General features: G+C 39.7%; 1 protein-coding gene across 32 annotated transcripts in view; it reads right to left on the bottom strand.

Moving 5' to 3' along the window:
* Window positions 1–715: 715 nt before the first annotated feature.
* LOC118367260 (fasciculation and elongation protein zeta-2-like) overlaps window positions 716–23,413 on the bottom strand; it is a 31,495-nt gene continuing 8,797 nt past the window's right edge. For 3 of the 32 annotated variants that reach the window (XM_052494033.1, XM_052494058.1, XM_052494054.1), the window contains 3 exons: window positions 2,919–2,994; window positions 2,665–2,730; window positions 716–1,738 (listed from right to left, as the gene is read on the bottom strand). In XM_052494033.1, the coding sequence (XP_052349993.1) occupies window positions 1,722–1,738; window positions 2,665–2,730; window positions 2,919–2,994 (159 nt within the window). In that variant the 3' untranslated portion in view covers window positions 716–1,721. Of the gene's footprint in view, window positions 1,739–2,326; window positions 2,355–2,664; window positions 2,731–2,918; window positions 2,995–8,739; window positions 9,644–10,230; window positions 10,259–10,568; window positions 10,635–10,822; window positions 10,899–18,633; window positions 19,257–19,847; window positions 19,876–20,185; window positions 20,252–20,439; window positions 20,516–23,413 lie in introns of those variants that run through there. The other 29 variants (XM_052494032.1, XM_052494056.1, XM_052494052.1 and 26 more) reach the window with 22 other exon arrangements.

The following is a 23,413-nucleotide window of genomic DNA, read 5'->3' as shown; positions in this document are numbered from 1 at the left end:
TCTAGACATGATATTTGTGTTTCATTCTCAGTCCAAACAAGAGTGATATTCTTGTGGCATCTTTAAGTTCTTCATGGGGTGCCATGTGTTGGTTTGGTTGTCACATGGCCTGATTTGGCATTTATCATCTCACTCATCACACAATCATGTTCCCACTGGTAGCTACCTACTGGCTTGGCCTAGCTGCCAAAATACCCTTTCATCTGGTTCCTCTCACCTAGCTGGATATGGTTCGGCTGACACGTGGTCGGCTGATTATAAAACACCAGTGTGTTTTGGAGTGTTCGTTTTTGTATTTCACATGTATTATGTGCACGTGCGAGTTACTCTTATCCTCAAGTATCTATAAGCCTACTGGTGAAGTGAAGGACACTGGTACTGAAGGAGCCATCTCTCACATTTTCACAAACCATTGGATCCATATATGCTGTTCCTCTCTCTAATGTTTTTCTCCTAGTTGGAGTTGGAAAAATTAGTTGTCAATGTTTTGTGTTCAATATAACACTAGCTTCATGATTTCCCCATGTTCCAATGAGGATTAGAGTAAAGTGGCATTGACAGAGCATGGCTGCCTGTTAAATGCAGGGTTGAGTTTGCATAACTAACTAAGTTGTTGTTCCATATCATTGTCATTGACGGATAGCTGGAGTATGCTGTATGAGCAAGGAGAGAAAAAAAGGGAGTTGACTCAGTAATGAAACAAAAACAGAGTCAATTGGGTTTACTATTGACTTTATACATTTAGCAGAGAAGTAGGTCAGAATAATAACATTTGGTTAAAAAGAAAAAGTCATTTACAAATGTAGAAATGTTTTTTGCAAATAAAAAGGCATCTTAATTTCTTGTGTATAGAAATATAATAATGTCCAGCTTGTGTGCACAGCCTTCATAGACTGGCCAGGTCTGGGCTGCATGGTGCCTCTGATTCAGTGAGTCATTGTTTACTCAAATGCATAGCTAGTAAGTCACATCAGTGCTCTGTAATTAATTACAGTTCTGTTCACATTACCTTCGCAATTCCTTCTAAGTATGACAACAATGCTACTACTACAGTATTTAGCTATGACTAAAACATATATGTGCAGAGCTTTTAGGGAAGCCAAATGGTGGACTGAGTTGTGTAGAATAATGTTAGTATTTAGTTCAAGGTTTATTATATTAATTAAATGTATTTAAGCACTTTTAAACAAATCTAAAATCTTTCATATCCCTGATATTACACATGCTCAGTCGTTTCTGAGACCTTCACATTTGGTTAATCAAATTAAGACACAACCCTTTGGATATGAGTAGCTCGATCTTACTTCAGGGCCAAAAGAAGTAAGGCCCCCTATTGTCCAAAAGGCTGTTGAAATCAGCCACATACAGTCGATGCAACACTAGAATGTATGAGTATCTTTCTTATGACTTTAAGTGCAGTGTAAAATACAGTACTCAAAGTAAAAACAATAAAACAATACCTGAAGTTGTCAAATACACAAGGTTTGTGAAATCACCATGCTCAACACAGAGAAAATAAAACTGAATGAGGTATAAAACATCTATGGGGTGTTACACAAAAAGGAACAACTTGAGGTAAAATACCATGCTTCCTAAAGAATCAATTCAGTGCTTATGTTTTTATTTTTTAATCACCGAGTGAGTCCTCTTCATTTTGCTTGTTGACATTGAAACCAGATCCCTCACCTCGTTTCCAAAATGTCTGTTATCGTCCTTCCAGTCTATGTTGGGCAAAGAACTGTGGAAAAAACAGTCTCAGCCATACTCATTAATATGTGTGAATGCCAGTTAGGCAACTACGGGAAAATACAAAGTAAGAAATAGAACAGGCTTGGGTGGAGAAAAAGGGATGAAATAGTAAAACTGGAGAAATAAAATAACCAAGTAGCTGTATCTATCTAGGTTTGATTAGGAAAACAGTCTCAAGGAATCCAAACACACTTGAAACAGCAACGGCAAAAATACACAATATGCCAATACAGCCATTTAGTATTCAGTGAGCCCAGAAAGAGAAATAGGTTCCATTGGTTGTAAGAGCAGTGATTCCCAGGGAGCGTTTCAGGGGAACCCGTCAGGTCCATTTTTGATCACTTGGGGATGTGAAGGGATGCGCAATGCAAGGTCATGGGTCAGGGATAACTTTGTGACACCAACGGGAGCAGCAATGGGGTCTACCATACCCTAAACAGCAGCAGTGTGACAGTGAGGGGGTGGGGGGGCAGTGACAGGACACAAGGGCAGGGTACGGTTACATTACACTAAAGCTCTCCCCGCAATGAGTGAACTACACTACACAGTACAGTGTCTGTGAATGTGTGCCACAAACCTCTCTGTCCACAGCTCTCACACCAGAGCTGGCAAGTACAATGCAGCGAGACATTGAACAGAAAATGAAGAATGGAGAGACATGTTTTTAAAGAAATTAAAAAGGAAATCACTCAACTGTAAATTGCCCTGTACCATACACACAAAAGAAAAGGCACAACAACTTAAACAGTAGAAAAGCCTAGCTTAAAATAGACTAAAATAGCCGGTTATCAATAACCGTTGTGCTCTTGAATTCTACAAAAATGCAGAGACAACAGTATGCCAACAACACGTACATCCCTGTAATATAGCCTACTAAGGTTACAATGTACATAGAGAGAGGCTGAGTGTATTCACCTTTGAGAATGTAGTCTGTCAGAAGCCTGGGCACCTTGTCACTGTCGTCTCTCATAGCTTGCAGGACTGCAACACAAACCAATCAGAAAAATATATTTATTCCAGGAATTTATTTGACCACGGTATGTCAACCATCTATAACACCAGATAAACAACTGTACCCTGTACTTCAAGTAGCACAAATGTTTTTATTTATTCAAGACTCATTTGATGGGCGGGGGATAAATGCTCTGCACCTGAGAGGTGCCACTTACTTTGGGTAAGGATCTGAAGATCTTCCACTGATGGAGGGCCTCCTTTCTTCTCATATGGAATGACTGTGGTCAGATACTAAGAGAGGCCAAGGGGTAGAAACAACAGAGAAAAAGAGAGAGTATAAGTACAGTGCCTAGTGATAGTGTAAACACCCTGTGTACACTTTTTCACATTTGTCTGCCTTAATTCAATTACACGTTATATTTTTTCCTACTGATCTACACAGCCTATCCCACATTTTCAAAGTGAAAGAAGAATTATAGAACATTTTACAAATTAATACCAATAAAAAAAACAGTCTTGATTGCATATGTCTTCACACCTCAGAGTTAATACTTGGTGGAACCACCATTGGCAGCCATTACAGCTGTGAATCGTTTTGAATGAGATTGAATGTGAAGACATATGCAATCAAGGCATCTTTGTTTTGTGTTCTAATGAATTAAGAACATGTTCCATCATTTTCCTTTACGTTGAAATTGTGTAGCAGGTTGTGTAGACTGGTCGGGGAAAAAATCAAATGTAATTTGCATTTACATTTCATTTTACGGCAGAACATTTAGAAAACTGTGCAAGGGTGTGAAAACCTTCACTGGGCACTGTACATGCTAAATACATATTTTAAATTGCTGCTCCATGAGAGTAGAAGTGGGCAACCATTGTACACAGGAAATTAACATAGTGATGTTTGTTAAGACTACTTCGTAACTACAGCGGGGGGGATCAGCATTCTTAGGTGGGATTTGCAAAGCAAAAGTTCAGACTTTAAATCTTTGTCGTACTTCAGATTTTTTGTTATTATTGTTTAGCACTGTTCAAGCTAGAAACGCCATGGAAACATTACAACATGTAGACAACCTTTTTTAAATATGTTTTATACTTTTTAAGTTCTACATTTTTTTTGTCCTCCATCCACATTCATGGAAATTTTCTCAACATTCTAAAGGCCCCATTGTGACATCTTCAATTCCAACATTCCATTCACTGTAAATGAAACAATGCAACTTTTTACACAAATCATCTAATTTAACCTACATTTTTTTGAGCAATGTATTTCACTGTGACCTGCTCATGACTGTCAGGCAGTGAGACAGGCTGGTCCTGAGTGATTGAGTAGTGGGGAGAGCCAGAGGTGTGTGTGTGTGTGTGTGTGTGTGTGTGTGTGTGTGTGTGTGTGTGTGTGTGTGTGTGTGTGTGTGTGTGTGTGTGTGTGTGTGTGTGTGTGTGTGTGTGTGTGTGTGTGTGTGTGTGTGTGTGTGTGTGTGTGTGTGTGTGTGTGTGTGTGTTGAGAGAGCACTACAGTTATTGGCTGCGTCAGGTGAGCGAGAGCAGCACACGGGTACGTTGTGACAACTTTTCACCAGTTGTAGGTAGGCTATTTAGATTGTCATTATGGAGACACCTTTTTCCAAACATTTTTTTCCATAAAACATATTAATGCTCTAGAGCTGGTGCACATCAATAAATAATTGAGAGCACTGGAAAATGACTTTGGGAACGCACTAGAACGCATTACATAAATCCACTTGGAGGTGGTTTAAACTGCATTCTAATGTTGACTGCTTAGGTATCAAGCAAAGTGCTTCATGCATGCTCAGTTCTTGGGTCTCAGGGGCTGCCCGGGTAGAAATGTTAAATGGAAGTTATGGAACTCCCTCGCCTGGTTCTTTTTTACGGGGAAAAGTCCTCAATGAAACTGACATTAGGCTATGTGCCTCTGTTGGCCATCAAGTAAACCTATTCATGTATATGACATTGGAGGCTACCATTTGATACGATAATTGTTGTTGAAATGACGATATCACTGGAGTCATTGCAAATTAATTTGTGCCGCTTGTGTAGCCTTTTATAGCCTTTTGTGCCGCTTGTGGAGCTGGCAAACCAATTTAATAAATAGTCTATAACTTTGTTGGTGTAGCCTTGTGTTATTATGAACTATCGTCAGATTTAGGCTACAGGTAAAACCCATTCAAAAAAAGAAACACTGGCTGTTGTGGACAAGCATATTAAGTTCATATATATATTATTAATTATTAATTATTTAATTCAGTGATGGAAATTATGACCACATTCTCAGTAGCCTTATTCCAGTCGGCTATTGGGGAAACAAGTTACTTCTTATTGCGATATCGCCTCACTATTCATGTTGAATAAATGTGTCTTAATTTGAACTAAGCGAGCTGCTCAATCGTTCAGTTTACATCTTGCCTACATCTTGTCTAGGATACTGTAGACTATCTGAAATGAGATGTAGGCCTATCAGGGGCTATAGGCTACCTGCCTTTATCTCAGAAAACTATGGTAAAATTGAATTAGAATCAAAAACCCTGATTTTAGTCTAAAGCCTATGTCTATTGAAATGACAATTCAGTGACAGATTGTAGTCTTACCATCTGTCACACAATAACAGCCCAATTGCCAGAAGAGCCTAACATTAGTTTTTTCATGTTTGTCCAAGTGTTTATTTGCTCAGAGATTTCGAGATCCTGTGTCCAACTTTAATCACTCAAACTCTCCTGTAGGATTTATCTATTGTTATGCACATGCACAAAGGGGATTTATTTACAATTATAAACCTGATTCGAGCCCTGATTCGAAAGCCGTGGTATATCAGACCATATACCAACGGTATGACAAAACATTACTTTGTACTGTTCTAATTACGTTGGTAAACAGTTTATAATGACAATATGGCCACTATACCACAGCTAACGGACTTTTCTTTTCTTTTGTCACATACTCCTATTCCTTTATTACGTCATGTCATAGTGTAACGGATGTGAAACGGCTAGCTTAGTTAGCGGTGTGCGCTAAATAGCGTTTCAATCGGTTACGTCACTTGCTCTGAGACCTTGAAGTAGTAGTTCCCCTTGCTCTGCAAGGGCCGCGGCTTTTGTGGAGCGATGGGTAACGATGCTTCGAGGGTGACTGTTGTCGTTGTGTGCAGAAGGTCCCTGGTTCGCGCCCGGGTATGGGCGAGGGGGACGGACGTAAAGTTGTACTGTTACAATAGCTTGCAATAATTATTATTTTGAGGAAACCTGGATTTTACAAGTAAGTATGATATTCCATCTTGTCTCGATAACGTTATCGAAAAATAGTTTGTCTATGTATGGCAACTCCTCTCTTGCCTGATTTTTAAAAAAAATGGGCTAGTTTTCAGGCCTTTTGGGTGGGTTTTGAGAGGTCATTGGGCTAGAAATTTAAGCTAGACCTGGCAACCCTGCTTCTCATTGCACTTATTTCAGTTTTCACATGCAACAACTGTAGTTTAGACACTGACCACAACCACACAACTACTGACCACAACTACTGCTCTTGTCTGCACTAGCTCTGGTACAGCTCTGGCCCTGGGTGTGCTCTGGTTCGCACGAGCTTTGGTCTGCATTATACATTTGAAAAACTTAAATGAGCATAAATTAGCATATAATACCCACCAACAATAATTGTAACTCTTGAACCGTTCAAGCTAGATACTCCAAACCAACTTTCATATTTTCAGACTATCTTAGCTTTTCAACTACCTACTTTTTCAACTATAACCAGTCACCACCATTAATACTGCAGGCACTACCACTACTATAACATATTTCAAAACCATACATACTAAGCATTAACCATAACATGATGCAGCCACCACTATGCTTGAATATATGAAGAGTGGTACTCAGTAATGTGTTGTATTGATTTTCCCAAAGAGAATACTTTGTACTCAGGACAAAGTGAATTGCTTTGCCACATTTATTTGCAGTATTACGTTAGTGCCTTGTTGTAGACAGGATGCATGTTTGGAATAATTATATTCTGTAGAAGCTTCCTTCTTTTACTCTGTCACTTAGGCTAGTATTGTGGAGTAAATACAATGTTGTTTATACATCTTCAGTTTTATCTTATCACAGCTACAGTGACTGGGTGTATTTATACACCATACAAAGTGTAATTATCAACTTCACCATGCTCAAAGGGATATTTGTCATTTTTCGGTACCCATCTATCAATAGGTGCCCTTCTTTGCGAGGCATTGGAAAACCTCCTTGGTGTTTGTGGTTGTATCTGTGTTTGAAATTCACTGCTCAACTGAGGGACCTTACAGATAATTGTGTTTCTGGGGAACAGAAATGAGGAAGTCATTCAAAAGTATTGTTAAACTCTTATTGCACACAGAGTGAGTCCATGCAACTTGTTTAAGTACATTTTCACTCCTGAACTTATTTAGGCTTTCCATAACAAAGTGGTTGAATATTTATTGACTCGAAGACATTTCAGCTTTTCATTTTGAATTGATTTGTAAAAAATTGAATAAAAACATTATTCCGCTTTGACACGATGGAGTATTGTGTATAGGTCAAGTCAGGCTTTAAACCAACACTGTGGAAAAAGTCAAGGGGTGTGAAAACCTTCTGTCACGGCTGGCTGAAGGACTGGACCAAGGTGCAGCATGGTAAGCGTACATTTTAACTTTATTTAAAAATGACGCCGACAAAACGAAGAACAAAAAAACAACCGTAAAGCTTTGGGCTATGTGCCCTGAACAACTACAAAGTTAACTTCCCACAAAACAGGTGGGGGAAAAGGGTACCTAAGTATGGTTCTCAATCAGAGACAACGATAGATGATGTCAATTAGCCTATCAGAAGCTTCTAAAGCCATGACATCATTTTCTGGAGTTTTCCAAGCTGTTTAAAGGCACAGTCAACTTAGTGTATGTAAACTTCTGGCCCACTGGAATTGTGTTACAGTGAATTATAAATTAAATAATCTGTCTGTAAACAATTGTTGGACAAATTACTTGTGTCATGCACAAAATAGATGTCCTTCTTCTGTCCTGACATGTCTCCATTTATATACTCCATTTAGCAATGGTGAATGAGTTTCTCAGTTTACGTTGTGTGTCCATGATGAGAATTTGATCATCTCAGATATCAATATCAGTTTCCTATCTTGAAATGTAACTCCATTTGAATATAATATTAAGCAGTGATATTATCTCTAGACATGATATTTGTGTTTCATTCTCAGTCCAAACAAGAGTGATATTCTTGTGGTATCTTTAAGTTCTTCATGGGGTGCCATGTGTTGGTTTGGTTGTCACATGGCCTGATTTGGCATTTATCATCTCACTCATCACACAATCATGTTCCCACTGGTAGCTACCTACTGGCTTGGCCTAGCTGCCAAAATACCCTTTCATCTGGTTCCTCTCACCTAGCTGGATATGGTTCGGCTGACACGTGGTCGGCTGATTATAAAACACCAGTGTGTTTTGGAGTGTTCGTTTTTGTATTTCACGTGTATTATGTGCACGTGCGAGTTACTCTTATCCTCAAGTATCTATAAGCCTACTGGTGAAGTGAAGGACACTGGTACTGAAGGAGCCATCTCTCACATTTTCACAAACCATTGGATCCATATATGCTGTTCCTCTCTCTAATGTTTTTCTCCTAGTTGGAGTTGGAAAAATTAGTTGTCAATGTTTTGTGTTCAATATAACACTAGCTTCATGATTTCCCCATGTTCCAATGAGGATTAGAGTAAAGTGGCATTGACAGAGCATGGCTGCCTGTTAAATGCAGGGTTGAGTTTGCATAACTAACTAAGTTGTTGTTCCATATCATTGTCATTGACGGATAGCTGGAGTATGCTGTATGAGCAAGGAGAGAAAAAAGGGAGTTGACTCAGTAATGTAACAAAAACAGAGTGAATTGGGTTTACTATTGACTTTATACATTTAGCAGAGAAGTAGGTCAGAATAATAACATTTGGTTAAAAAGAAAAAGTCATTTACAAATATAGAAATGTTTTTGCAAATAAAAAGGCATCTTAATTTCTTGTGTATAGAAATATAATAATGTCCAGCTTGTGTGCACAGCCTTCATAGACTGGCCAGGTCTGGGCTGCATGGTGCCTCTGATTCAGTGAGTCATTGTTTACTCAAATGCATAGCTAGTAAGTCACATCAGTGCTCTGTAATTAATTACAGTTCTGTTCACATTACCTTCGCAATTCCTTCTAAGTATGACAACAATGCTACTACTACAGTATTTAGCTATGACTAAAACATATATGTGCAGAGCTTTTAGGGAAGCCAAATGGTGGACTGAGTTGTGTAGAATAATGTTAGTATTTAGTTCAAGGTTTATTTTATTAATTAAATGTATTTAAGCACTTTTAAACAAATCTAAAATCTTTCATATCCCTGATATTACACATGCTCAGTCGTTTCTGAGAACTTCACATTAGGTTAATCAAATTAAGACACAACCCTTTGGATATGAGTAGCTCGATCTTACTTCAGGGCCAAAAGAAGTAAGGCCCCCTATTGTCCAAAAGGCTGTTGAAATCAGCCACATACAGTCGATGCAACACTAGAATGTATGAGTATCTTTCTTATGACTTTAAGTGCAGTGTAAAATACAGTACTCAAAGTAAAAACAATAAAACAATACCTGAAGTTGTCAAATACACAAGGTTTGTGAAATCACCATGCTCAACACAGAGAAAATAAAACTGAATGAGGTATAAAACATCTATGGGGTGTTACACAAAAAGGAACAACTTGAGGTAAAATACCATGCTTCCTAAAGAATCAATTCAGTGCTTATGTTTTTATTTTTTAATCACAGAGTGAGTCCTCTTCATTTTGCTTGTTGACATTGAAACCAGATCCCTCACCTCGTTTCCAAAATGTCTGTTATCGTCCTTCCAGTCTATGTTGGGCAAAGAACTGTGGAAAAAACACAGTCTCAGCCATACTCATTAATATGTGTGAATGCCAGTTAGGCAACTACGGGAAAATACAAAGTAAGAAATAGAACAGGCTTGGGTGGAGAAAAAGGGATGAAATAGTAAAACTGGAGAAATAAAATAACCAAGTACCTGTATCTATCTAGGTTTGATTAGGAAAACAGTCTCAAGGAATCCAAACACACTTGAAACAGCAACGGCAAAATACACAATATGCCAATACAGCCATTTAGTATTCAGTGAGCCCAGAAAGAGAAATAGGTTCCATTGGTTGTAAGAGCAGTGATTCCCAGGGAGCGTTTCAGGGGAACCCGTCAGGTCCATTTTTGATCACTTGGGGATGTGAAGGGATACGCAATGCAAGGTCATGGGTCAGGGATAACTTTGTGACACCAACGGGAGCAGCAATGGGGTCTACCATACCCTAAACAGCAGCAGTGTGACAGTGAGGGGGGGGGGGCAGTGACAGGACACAAGGGCAGGGTACGGTTACATTACACTAAAGCTCTCCCCGCAATGAGTGAACTACACTACACAGTACAGTGTCTGTGAATGTGTGCCACAAACCTCTCTGTCCACAGCTCTCACACCAGAGCTGGCAAGTACAATGCAGCGAGACATTGAACAGAAAATGAAGAATGGAGAGACATGTTTTTAAAGAAATTAAAAAGGAAATCACTCAACTGTAAATTGCCCTGTACCATACACACAAAAGAAAAGGCACAACAACTTAAACAGTAGAAAAGCCTAGCTTAAAATAGACTAAAATAGCCGGTTATCAATAACCGTTGTGCTCTTGAATTCTACAAAAATGCAGAGACAACAGTATGCCAACAACACGTACATCCCTGTAATATAGCCTACTAAGGTTACAATGTACATAGAGAGAGGCTGAGTGTATTCACCTTTGAGAATGTAGTCTGTCAGAAGCCTGGGCACCTTGTCACTGTCGTCTCTCATAGCTTGCAGGACTGCAACACAAACCAATCAGAAAAATATATTTATTCCAGGAATTTATTTGACCACGGTATGTCAACCATCTATAACACCAGATAAACAACTGTACCCTGTACTTCAAGTAGCACAAATGTTTTTATTTATTCAAGACTCATTTGATGGGCGGGGGATAAATGCTCTGCACCTGAGAGGTGCCACTTACTTTGGGTAAGGATCTGAAGATCTTCCACTGATGGAGGGCCTCCTTTCTTCTCATATGGAATGACTGTGGTCAGATACTATACAGTGCCTAGTGATAGTGTAAACACCCCGTGTACACTTTTTCACATTTGTCTGCCTTAATTCAATTACACATTATATTGTTTTCCTACTGATCTACACAGCCTATCCCACATTTTCAAAGTGAAAGAAGAATTATAGAACATTTTACAAATTAATGCCAATAAAAAAAAACAGTCTTGATTGCATATGTCTTCACACCCCAGAGTTAATACTTGGTGGAACCACCATTGGCAGCCATTACAGCTGTGAATCGTTTTGAATGAGATTGAATGTGAAGACATATGCAATCAAGGCATCTTTGTTTTGTGTTCTAATGAATTAAGAACATGTTCTATCATTTTCCTTTACATTGAAATTGTGTAGCAGGTTGTGTAGACTGGTCGGGGAAAAAATCAAATGTAATTTGCATTTACATTTAATTTTACGGCAGAACATTTAGAAAACTGTGCAAGGGGTGTGAAAACCAAACCTTCACTGGGCACTGTACATGCTAAATACATATTTTAAATTGCTGCTCCATGAGAGTAGAAGTGGGCAACCATTGTAGACAGGAAATTAACATAGTGATGTTTGTTAAGACTACTTTGTAACTACAGCGGGGGGGGGGGATCAGCATTCTTAGGTGGGATTTGCAAAGCAAAAGTTCAGACTTTAAATCTTTGTCGTACTTCAGACTTTTTGTTATTATTATTTAGCACTGTTCAAGCTAGAAACGCCATGGAAACATTACAACATGTAGACAACCTTTTTTAAATATGTTTTATACTTTTTAAGTTCTACATTTTTTTTGTCCTCCATCCACTTTCATGGAAATTTTCTCAACATTCTAAAGGCCCCATTGTGACACCTTCAATTCCAACATTCCATTCACTGTAAATGAAACAATGCAACTTTTTACACAAATCATCTAATTTAACCTAAAATTTTTTGAGCAATGTATTTCACTGTGACCTGCTCATGACTGTCAGGCAGTGAGACAGGCTGGTCCTGAGTGATTGAGTAGTGGGGAGAGCCAGAGGGGGTGTGTGTGTGTGTGTGTGTGTGTGTGTGTGTGTGTGTGTGTGTGTGTGTGTGTGTGTGTGTGTGTTGAGAGAGCACTACAGTTATTGGCTGCGTCAGGTGAGCGAGAGCAGCACACGGGTACGTTGTGACAACTTTTCACCAGTTGTAGGTAGGCTATTTAGATTGTCATTATGGAGACACCTTTTTCCAAACATTTTTTTCCATAAAACATATTAATACTCTAGAACTGGTGCACATCAATAAATAATTGAGAGCACTGGAAAATGACTTTGGGAACGCACTAGAACGCATTACATAAATCCACTTGGAGGTGGTTTAAACTGCATTCTAATGTTGACTGCTTAGGTATCAAGCAACGTGCTTCATGCATGCTCAGTTCTTGGGTCTCAGGGGCTGCCCGGGTAGAAATGTTAAATGGAAGTTATGGAACTCCCTCGCCTGGTTCTTTTTTACGGGGAAAAGTCCTCAATGAAACTGACATTAGGCTATGTGCCTCTGTTGGCCATCAAGTAAACCTATTCATGTATATGACATTGGAGGCTACCATTTGATACGATAATTGTTGAAATGACGATATCACTGGAGTCATTGCAAATTAATTTGTGCCGCTTGTGTAGCCTTTTATAGCCTTTTGTGCCGCTGGCAAACCAATTTAATAAATAGTCTATAACTTTGTTGGTGTAGCCTTGTGTTATTATGAACTATCGTCAGATTAGGCTACAGGTAAAACCCATTCAAAAAAAGAAACACTGGCTGTTGTTGACAAGCATATTAAGTTCATATATATATTATTAATTATTTAATTCAGTGATGGAAATTATGACCACATTCTCAGTAGCCTTATTCCAGTCGGCTATTGGGGAAACAAGTTACTTCTTATTGCGATATCGCCTCACTATTCATGTTGAATAAATGTGTCTTAATTTGAACTAAGCGAGCTGCTCAATCGTTCAGTTTACATCTTGCCTACATCTTGTCTAGGATACTGTAGACTATCTGAAATGAGATGTAGGCCTATCAGGGGCTATAGGCTACCTGCCTTTATCTCAGCAAACTATGGTAAAATTGAATTAGAATCAAAAACCCTGATTTTAGTCTAAAGCCTATGTCTATTGAAATGACAAGTCAGTGACAGATTGTAGTCTTAACATCTGTCACACAATAACAGCCCAATTGCCAGAAGAGCCTAACATTAGTTTTTTCATGTTTGTCCAAGTGTTTATTTGCTCAGAGATTTCGAGATCCTCTGTCCAACTTTAATCACTCAAACTCTCCTGTAGGATTTATCTATTGTTATGCACATGCACAAAGGGGATTTATTTACAATTATAAACCTGATTCGAGCCCTGAACGCTGATTGGCTGAAAGCCGTAGTATATCAGACCATATACCAACGGTATGACAAAACATTACTTTGTACTGTTCTAATTACGTTGGTAAACAGTTTATAATGACAATATGGCCACTATACCACAGCTAACGGACTTTTCTTTTCTTTTGTCACATACTCCTATTCCTTTATTACGTCATGTCATAGTGTAACGGATGTGAAACGGCTAGCTTAGTTAGCGGTGTGCGCTAAATAGCGTTTCAATCGGTTACGTCACTTGCTCTGAGACCTTGAAGTAGTAGTTCCCCTTGCTCTGCAAGGGCCGCGGCTTTGTGGAGCGATGGGTAACGATGCTTCGAGGGTGACTGTTGTCGTTGTGTGCAGAAGGTCCCTGGTTCGCGCCCGGGTATGGGCGAGGGGACGGACGTAAAAGTTGTACTGTTACATTGATGCTGTTGACCCGGATTACTGGTTGCTGCGGAAAAAGGAGGAAGGTCAAAAGGGTGTAACGGATGTGAAACGGCTGGCTTAGTTAGCGGTGTGTGCTAAATAGCGTTTCAATCGGTTACGTCACTTGCTCTGAGACCTTGAAGTAGTAGTTCCCCTTGCTCTGCAAGGGCCGCGGCTTTTGTGGAGCGATGGGTAACGATGCTTCGAGGGTGACTGTTGTCGTTGTGTGCAGAAGGTCCCTGGTTCGCGCCCGGGTATGGGCGAGGGGACGGACGGAAAGTTATTTACCTTCAAATAACTTTGCATTCTCAGAACGTTCTTAAAACTGATTACATTACATTACATTTAAGTCATTTAGCAGACGCTCTTATCCAGAGCGACTTACAAATTGGTGCATTCACCTTATGACATCCAGTGGAACAGCCACTTTACAATAGTGCATCTAAATCTTTTAAGGGGGGTGAGAAGGATTACTTTATCCTATCCTAGGTATTCCTTAAAGAGGTGGGGTTTCAGGTGTCTCCGGAAGGTGGTGATTGACTCCGCTGTCCTGGCGTCGTGAGGGAGTGTGTTCCACCATTGGGGAGCCAGAGCAGCGAACTGGGACTGGGCTGAGCGGGAACTGTACTTCCTCAGTGGTAGGGAGGCGAGCAGGCCAGAGGTGGATGAACGCAGTGCCCTTGTTTGGGTGTAGGGCCTGATCAGAGCCTGGAGGTACTGAGGTGCCGTTCCCCTCACAGCTCCGTAGGCAAGCACCATGGTCTTGTAGCGGATGCGAGCTTCAACTGGAAGCCAGTGGAGAGAGCGGAGGAGCGGGGTGACGTGAGTGAACTTGGGAAGGTTGAACACCAGACGGGCTGCGGCGTTCTGGATGAGTTGTAGGGGTTTAATGGCACAGGCAGGGAGCCCAGCCAACAGCGAGTTGCAGTAATCAAGACGGGAGATGACAAGTGCCTGGATTAGGACCTGCGCCGCTTCCTGTGTGAGGCAGGGTCGTACTCTGCGGATGTTGTAGAGCATGAACCTACAGGAACGGGCCACCGCCTTGATGTTAGTTGAGAACGACAGGGTGTTGTCCAGGATCACGCCAAGGTTCTTAGCGCTCTGGGAGGAGGACACAATGGAGTTGTCAACCGTGATGGCGAGATCATGGAACGGGCAGTCCTTCCCCGGGAGGAAGAGCAGCTCCGTCTTGCCGAGGTTCAGCTTGAGGTGGTGATCCGTCATCCACACTGATATGTCTGCCAGACATGCAGAGATGCGATTCGCCACCTGGTCATCAGAAGGGGAAAGGAGAAGATTAATTGTGTGTCGTCTGCATAGCAATGATAGGAGAGACCATGTGAGGTTATGACAGAGCCAAGTGACTTGGTGTATAGCGAGAATAGGAGAGGGCCTAGAACAGAGCCCTGGGGGACACCAGTGGTGAGAGCGCGTGGTGAGGAGACAGATTCTCGCCACGCCACCTGGTAGGAGCGACCTGTCAGGTAGGACGCAATCCAAGCGTGGACCGCCCGGAGATGCCCAACTCGGAGAGGGTGGAGAGGAGGATCTGATGGTTCACAGTATCGAAGGCAGCCGATAGGTCTAGAAGGATGAGAGGAGAGAGAGTTAGCTTTAGCAGTGCGGAGCGCCTCCGTGATACAGAGAAGAGCAGTCTCAGTTGAATGACTAGTCTTGAAATAGCTTGCAATAATTATTATTTTGAGGAAACCTGGATTTTACAAGTAAGTATGATATTCCATCTTGTCTCGATAACGTTATCGAAAAATAGTTTGTCTATGTATGGCAACTCCTCTCTTGCCTGATTTTTTTAAAAAATGGGCTAGTTTTCAGGCCTTTTGGGTGGGTTTTGAGAGGTCATTGGGCTAGAAATTTAAGCTAGACTTGGCAACCCTGCTTCTCATTGCTCTTATTTCAGTTTTCACATGCAACAACTGTAGTTTAGACACTGACCACAACCACACAACTACTGACGACAACTACTGCTCTTGTCTGCACTAGCTCTGGTACAGCTCTGGCCCTGGGTGTGCTCTGGTTCGCACGAGCTTTGGTCTGCATTATAAATTTGAAAAACTTAAATGAGCATAAATTAGCATATAATACCCACCAACAATAATTGTAACTCTTGAACCGTTCAAGCTAGATACTCCAAACCAACTTTCATATTTTCAGACTATCTTAGCTTTTCAACTACCTACTTTTTCAACTATAACCAGTCACCACCATTAATACTGCAGGCACTACCACTACTATAACATATTTCAAAACCATACATACTAAGCATTAACCATAACATGATGCAGCCACCACTATGCTTGAATATATGAAGAGTGGTACTCAGTAATGTGTTGTATTGGATTTTCCCCAAAGAGAATACTTTGTACTCAGGACAAAGTGAATTGCTTTGCCACATTTATTTGCAGTATTACGTTAGTGCCTTGTTGTAGACAGGATGCATGTTTGGAATAATTATATTCTGTAGAAGCTTCCTTCTTTTTACTCTGTCACTTAGGCTAGTATTGTGGAGTAAATACAATGTTGTTTATACATCTTCAGTTTTATCTTATCACAGCTACAGTGACTGGGTGTATTTATACACCATACAAAGTGTAATTATCAACTTCACCATGCTCAAAGGGATATTTGTCATTTTTCGGTACCCATCTATCAATAGGTGCCCTTCTTTGCGAGGCATTGGAAAACCTCCTTGGTGTTTGTGGTTGTATCTGTGTTTGAAATTCACTGCTCAACTGAGGGACCTTACAGATAATTGTGTTTCTGGGGAACAGAAATGAGGAAGTCATTCAAAAGTATTGTTAAACTCTTATTGCACACAGAGTGAGTCCATGCAACTTGTTTAAGTACATTTTCACTCCTGAACTTATTTAGGCTTTCCATAACAAAGTGGTTGAATATTTATTGACTCGAAGACATTTCAGCTTTTCATTTTGAATTGATTTGTAAAAAATTGAATAAAAACATTATTCCGCTTTGACACGATGGAGTATTGTGTATAGGTCAAGTCAGGCTTTAAACCAACACTGTGGAAAAAGTCAAGGGGTGTGAAAACCTTCTGTCACGGCTGGCTGAAGGACTGGACCAAGGTGCAGCATGGTAAGCGTACATTTGAACTTTATTTAAAAATGACGCCGACAAAACGAAGAACAAAAAAACAACCGTAAAGCTTTGGGCTATGTGCCCTGAACAACTACAAAGTTAACTTCCCACAAAACAGGTGGGGGAAAAGGGTACCTAAGTATGGTTCTCAATCAGAGACAACGATAGATGATGTCAATTAGCCTATCAGAAGCTTCTAAAGCCATGACATCATTTTCTGGAGTTTTCCAAGCTGTTTAAAGGCACAGTCAACTTAGTGTATGTAAACTTCTGACCCACTGGAATTGTGTTACAGTGAATTATAAATTAAATAATCTGTCTGTAAACAATTGTTGGACAAATTACTTGTGTCATGCACAAAATAGATGTCCTAACCGACTTGCCAAAACTATAGTTTGTTAACAAGAAATATGTGGAGTGGTTGAAAAAAACGTTTTAATGACTCCAACCTATGTATATGTAAACGTCCGACTTCAACTGTATATAATCTTGGTATGAAACTCTTCATATGCTTTTTGCAGATGAGGCCGCTATGAGATCTTCTGTCCTGACATGTCTCCATTTATATACTCCATTTAGCAATGGTGAATGAGTTTCTCAGTTTACGTTGTGTGTCCATGATGAGAATTTGATCATCTCAGATATCAATATCAGTTTCCTATCTTGAAATGTAACTCCATTTGAATATAATATTAAGCAGTGATATTATCTCTAGACATGATATTTGTGTTTCATTCTCAGTCCAAACAAGAGTGATATTCTTGTGGTATCTTTAAGTTCTTCATGGGGTGCCATGTGTTGGTTTGGTTGTCACATGGCCTGATTTGGCATTTATCATCTCACTCATCACACAATCATGTTCCCACTGGTAGCTACCTACTGGCTTGGCCTAGCTGCCAAAATACCCTTTCATCTGGTTCCTCTCACCTAGCTGGATATGGTTCGGCTGACACGTGGTCGGCTGATTATAAAACACCAGTGTGTTTTGGAGTGTTCGTTTTTGTATTTCACGTGTATTATGTGCACGTGCAAGTTACTCTTATCCTCAAGTATCTATAAGCCTACTGGTGAAGTGAAGGACACTGGTACTGAAGGAGCCATCTCTCACATTTTCACAAACCATTGGATCCATATATGCTGTTCCTCTCTCTAATGTGTTTCGCCTAGTTGGAGTTGGAAAAATTAGTTGTCAATGTTTTGTGTTCAATATAACACTAGCTTCATGATTTCCCCATGTTCCAATGAGGATTAGAGTAAAGTGGCATTGACAGAGCATGGCTGCCTGTTAAATGCAGGGTTGAGTTTGCATAACTAACTAAGTTGTTGTTCCATATCATTGTCATTGACGGATAGCTGGAGTATGCTGTATGAGCAAGGAGAGAAAAAAAGGGAGTTGACTCAGTAATGAAACAAAAACAGAGTCAATTGGGTTTACTATTGACTTTATACATTTAGCAGAGAAGTAGGTCAGAATAATAACATTTGGTTAAAAAGAAAAAGTCATTTACAAATGTAGAAATGTTTTTGCAAATAAAAAGGCATCTTAATTTCTTGTGTATAGAAATATAATAATGTCCAGCTTGTGTGCACAGCCTTCATAGACTGGCCAGGTCTGGGCTGCATGGTGCCTCTGATTCAGTGAGTCATTGTTTACTCAAATGCATAGCTAGTAAGTCACATCAGTGCTCTGTAATTAATTACAGTTCTGTTCACATTACCTTCGCAATTCCTTCTAAGTATGACAACAATGCTACTACTACAGTATTTAGCTATGACTAAAACATATATGTGCAGAGCTTTTAGGAAGCCAAATGGTGGACTGAGTTGTGTAGAATAATGTTAGTATTTAGTTCAAGGTTTATTTTATTAATTAAATGTATTTAAGCACTTTTAAACAAATCTAAAATCTTTCATATCCCTGATATTACACATGCTCAGTCGTTTCTGAGACCTTCACATTAGGTTAATCAAATTAAGACACAACCCTTTGGATATGAGTAGCTCGATCTTACTTCAGGGCCAAAAGAAGTAAGGCCCCCTGTTGAAATCAGCCACATACAGTCGATGCAACACTAGAATGTATGAGTATCTTTCTTATGACTTTAAGTGCAGTGTAAAATACAGTACTCAAAGTAAAAACAATAAAACAATACCTGAAGTTGTCAAATACACAAGGTTTGTGAAATCACCATGCTCAACACAGAGAAAATAAAACTGAATGAGGTATAAAACATCTATGGGGTGTTACACAAAAAGGAACAACTTGAGGTAAAATACCATGCTTCCTAAAGAATCAATTCAGTGCTTATGTTTTTATTTTTTAATCACCGAGTGAGTCCTCTTCATTTTGCTTGTTGACATTGAAACCAGATCCCTCACCTCGTTTCCAAAATGTCTGTTATCGTCCTTCCAGTCTATGTTGGGCAAAGAACTGTGGAAAAAACACAGTCTCAGCCATACTCATTAATATGTGTGAATGCCAGTTAGGCAACTACGGGAAAATACAAAGTAAGAAATAGAACAGGCTTGGGTGGAGAAAAAGGGATGAAATAGTAAAACTGGAGAAATAAAATAACCAAGTACCTGTATCTATCTAGGTTTGATTAGGAAAACAGTCTCAAGGAATCCAAACACACTTGAAACAGCAACGGCAAAAATACACAATATGCCAATACAGCCATTTAGTATTCAGTGAGCCCAGAAAGAGAAATAGGTTCCATTGGTTGTAAGAGCAGTGATTCCCAGGGAGCGTTTCAGGGGAACCCGTCAGGTCCATTTTTGATCACTTGGGGATGTGAAGGGATACGCAATGCAAGGTCATGGGTCAGGGATAACTTTGTGACACCAACGGGAGCAGCAATGGGGTCTACCATACCCTAAACAGCAGCAGTGTGACAGTGAGGGGGTGGGGGGGGCAGTGACAGGACACAAGGGCAGGGTACGGTTACATTACACTAAAGCTCTCCCCGCAATGAGTGAACTACACTACACAGTACAGTGTCTGTGAATGTGTGCCACAAACCTCTCTGTCCACAGCTCTCACACCAGAGCTGGCAAGTACAATGCAGCGAGACATTGAACAGAAAATGAAGAATGGAGAGACATGTTTTTAAAGAAATTAAAAAGGAAATCACTCAACTGTAAATTGCCCTGTACCATACACACAAAAGAAAAGGCACAACAACTTAAACAGTAGAAAAGCCTAGCTTAAAATAGACTAAAATAGCCGGTTATCAATAACCGTTGTGCTCTTTAATTCTACAAAAATGCAGAGACAACAGTATGCCAATAACTCATACATCCCTGTAATATAGCCTACTAATGTTACAATGTACATAGAGAGAGGCTGAGTGTATTCACCTTTGAGAATGTAGTCTGTCAGAAGCCTGGGCACCTTGTCACTGTCGTCTCTCATAGCTTGCAGGACTGCAACACAAACCAATCAGAAAAATATATTTATTCCAGGAATTTATTTGACCACGGTATGTCAACCATCTATAACACCAGATAAACAACTGTACCCTGTACTTCAAGTAGCACAAATGTTTTTATTTATTCAAGACTCATTTGATGGGCGGGGGATAAATGCTCTGCACCTGAGAGGTGCCACTTACTTTGGGTAAGGATCTGAAGATCTTCCACTGATGGAGGGCCTCCTTTCTTCTCATATGGAATGACTGTGGTCAGATACTAAGAGAGGCCAAGGGGTAGAAACAACAGAGAAAAAGAGAGAGTATAAGTACAGTGCCTAGTGATAGTGTAAACACCCCGTGTACACTTTTTCACATTTGTCTGCCTTAATTCAATTACACGTTATATTTTTTCCTACTGATCTACACAGCCTATCCCACATTTTCAAAGTGAAAGAAGAATTATAGAACATTTTACAAATTAATACCAATAAAAAAAAACTGTCTTGATTGCATATGTCTTCACACCTCAGAGTTAATACTTGGTGGAACCACCATTGGCAGCCATTACAGCTGTGAATCGTTTTGAATGAGATTGAATGTGAAGACATATGCAATCAAGGCATCTTTGTTTTGTGTTCTAATGAATTAAGAACATGTTCTATCATTTTCCTTTACATTGAAATTGTGTAGCAGGTTGTGTAGACTGGTCGGGAAAAAAATCAAATGTAATTTGCATTTAGATTTCATTTTAAAGGCAGAACTTTTAGAAAACTGTGCAAGGGGTGTGAAAACCTTCACTGGGCACTGTACATGCTAAATACATTTTTTAAATTGCTGCTCCATGAGAGTAGAAGTGGGCAACCATTGTAGACAGGAAATTAACATAGTGATGTTTGTTAAGACTACTTTGTAACTACAGCGGGGGGGGGGGATCAGCATTCTTAGGTGGGATTTGCAAAGCAAAAGTTCAGACTTTAAATCTTTGTCGTACTTCAGACTTTTTGTTATTATTATTTAGCACTGTTCAAGCTAGAAACGCCATGGAAACATTACAACATGTAGACAACATTTTTTAAATATGTTTTATACTTTTTAAGTTCTACATTTTTTTTGTCCTCCATCCACATTCATGGAAATTTTCTCAACATTCTAAAGGCCCCATTGTGACATCTTCAATTCCAACATTCCATTCACTGTAAATGAAACAATGCAACTTTTTACACAAATCATCTAATTTAACCTAACTTTTTTTGAGCAATGTATTTCACTGTGACCTGCTCATGACTGTCAGGCAGTGAGACAGGCTGGTCCTGAGTGATTGAGTAGTGGGGAGAGCCAGAGGGGTGTATGTATGTGTGTGTGTGTTGAGAGAGCACTACAGTTATTGGCTGCGTCAGTTGAGCGAGAGCAGCACACGGGTACGTTGTGACAACTTTTCACCAGTTGTAGGTAGGCTATTTAGATTGTCATTATGGAGACACCTTTTTTCAAACATTTTTTTCCATAAAACATATTAATACTCTAGAACTGGTGCACATCAATAAATAGTTGAGAGCACTGGAAAATGACTTTGGGAACGCACTAGAACGCATTACATAAATCCACTTGGAGGTGGTTTAAACTGCATTCTAATGTTGACTGCTTAGGTATCAAGCAAAGTGCTTCATGCATGCTCAGTTCTTGGGTCTCAGGGGCTGCCCGGGTAGAAATGTTAAATGGAAGTTATGGAACTCCCTCGCCTGGTTCTTTTTTACGGGAAAAAGTCCTCAATGAAACTGACATTAGGCTATGTGCCTCTGTTGGCCATCAAGTAAACCTATTCATGTATATGACATTGGAGGCTACCATTTGATACGATAATTGTTGTTGAAATGACGATATCACTGGAGTCATTGCAAATTAATTTGTGCCGCTTGTGTAGCCTTTTATAGCCTTTTGTGCCGCTTGTGGAGCTGGCAAACCAATTTAATAAATAGTCTATAACTTTGTTGGTGTAGCCTTGTGTTATTATGAACTATCGTCAGATTAGGCTACAGGTAAATCCCATTCAAAAAAAGAAACACTGGCTGTTGTTGACAAGCATATTAAGTTCATATATATATTATTAATTATTAATTATTTAATTCAGTGATGGAAATTATGACCACATTCTCAGTAGCCTTATTCCAGTCGGCTATTGGGGAAACAAGTTACTTCTTATTTTGATATCGCCTCACTATTCATGTTGAATAAATGTGTCTTAATTTGAACTAAGCGAGCTGCTCAAGCGTTCAGTTTACATCTTGCCTACATCTTGTCTAGGATACTGTAGAGTCTACAGTCTACAGTGTAGACTATCTGAAATGAGATGTAGGCCTATCAGGGGCTATAGGCTACCTGCCTTTATCTCAGCAAACTATGGTGAAATTGAATTAGAATCAAAAACCCTGATTTCAGTCTAAAGCCTATGTCTATTGAAATGACAAGTCAGTGACAGATTGTAGTCTTAACATCTGTCACACAATAACAGCCCAATTGCCAGAAGAGCCTAACATTAGTTTTTTCATGTTTGTCCAAGTGTTTCTTTGCTCAGAGATTTCGAGATCCTCTGTCCAACTTTAATCACTCAAACTCTCCTGTAGGATTTATCTATTGTTATGCACATGCACAAAGGGGATTTATTTACAATGATAAACCTGATTCGAGCCCTGAACGCTGATTGGCTGAAAGCCGTGGTATATCAGACCATATACCAACGGTATGACAAAACATTACTTTGTACTGTTCTAATTACGTTGGTAAACAGTTTATAATGACAATATGGCCACTATACCACAGCTAACAGACTTTTCTTTTCTTTTGCCACATACTCCTATTCCTTTATTACGTCATGTCATAGCTTGCAATAATTATTATTTTGAGGAAACCTGGATTTTACAAGTAAGTATGATATTCCTTCTTGTCTCGATAACGTTATGGAAAAATAGTTTGTCTATGTATGGCAACTCCTCTCTTGCCTGATTTAAAAAAAAAATGGGCTAGTTTTCAGGCCTTTTGGGTGGGTTTTGAGGGGTCATTGGGCTAGAAATTTAAGCTAGACCTGTCAACCCTGCTTCTCATTGCACTTCTTTCAGTTTTCACATGCAACAACTGTAGTTTAGACACTGACCACAACCACACAACTACTGACCACAAC

Source organism: Oncorhynchus keta, chromosome 34 (assembly GCF_023373465.1).
Source record: "Oncorhynchus keta strain PuntledgeMale-10-30-2019 chromosome 34, Oket_V2, whole genome shotgun sequence".
Taxonomy (NCBI): Eukaryota; Metazoa; Chordata; class Actinopteri; order Salmoniformes; family Salmonidae; genus Oncorhynchus; species Oncorhynchus keta.
Note: the sequence above shows the minus strand (reverse complement) of the source record. Positions and strands in the feature narration are given on the sequence as shown.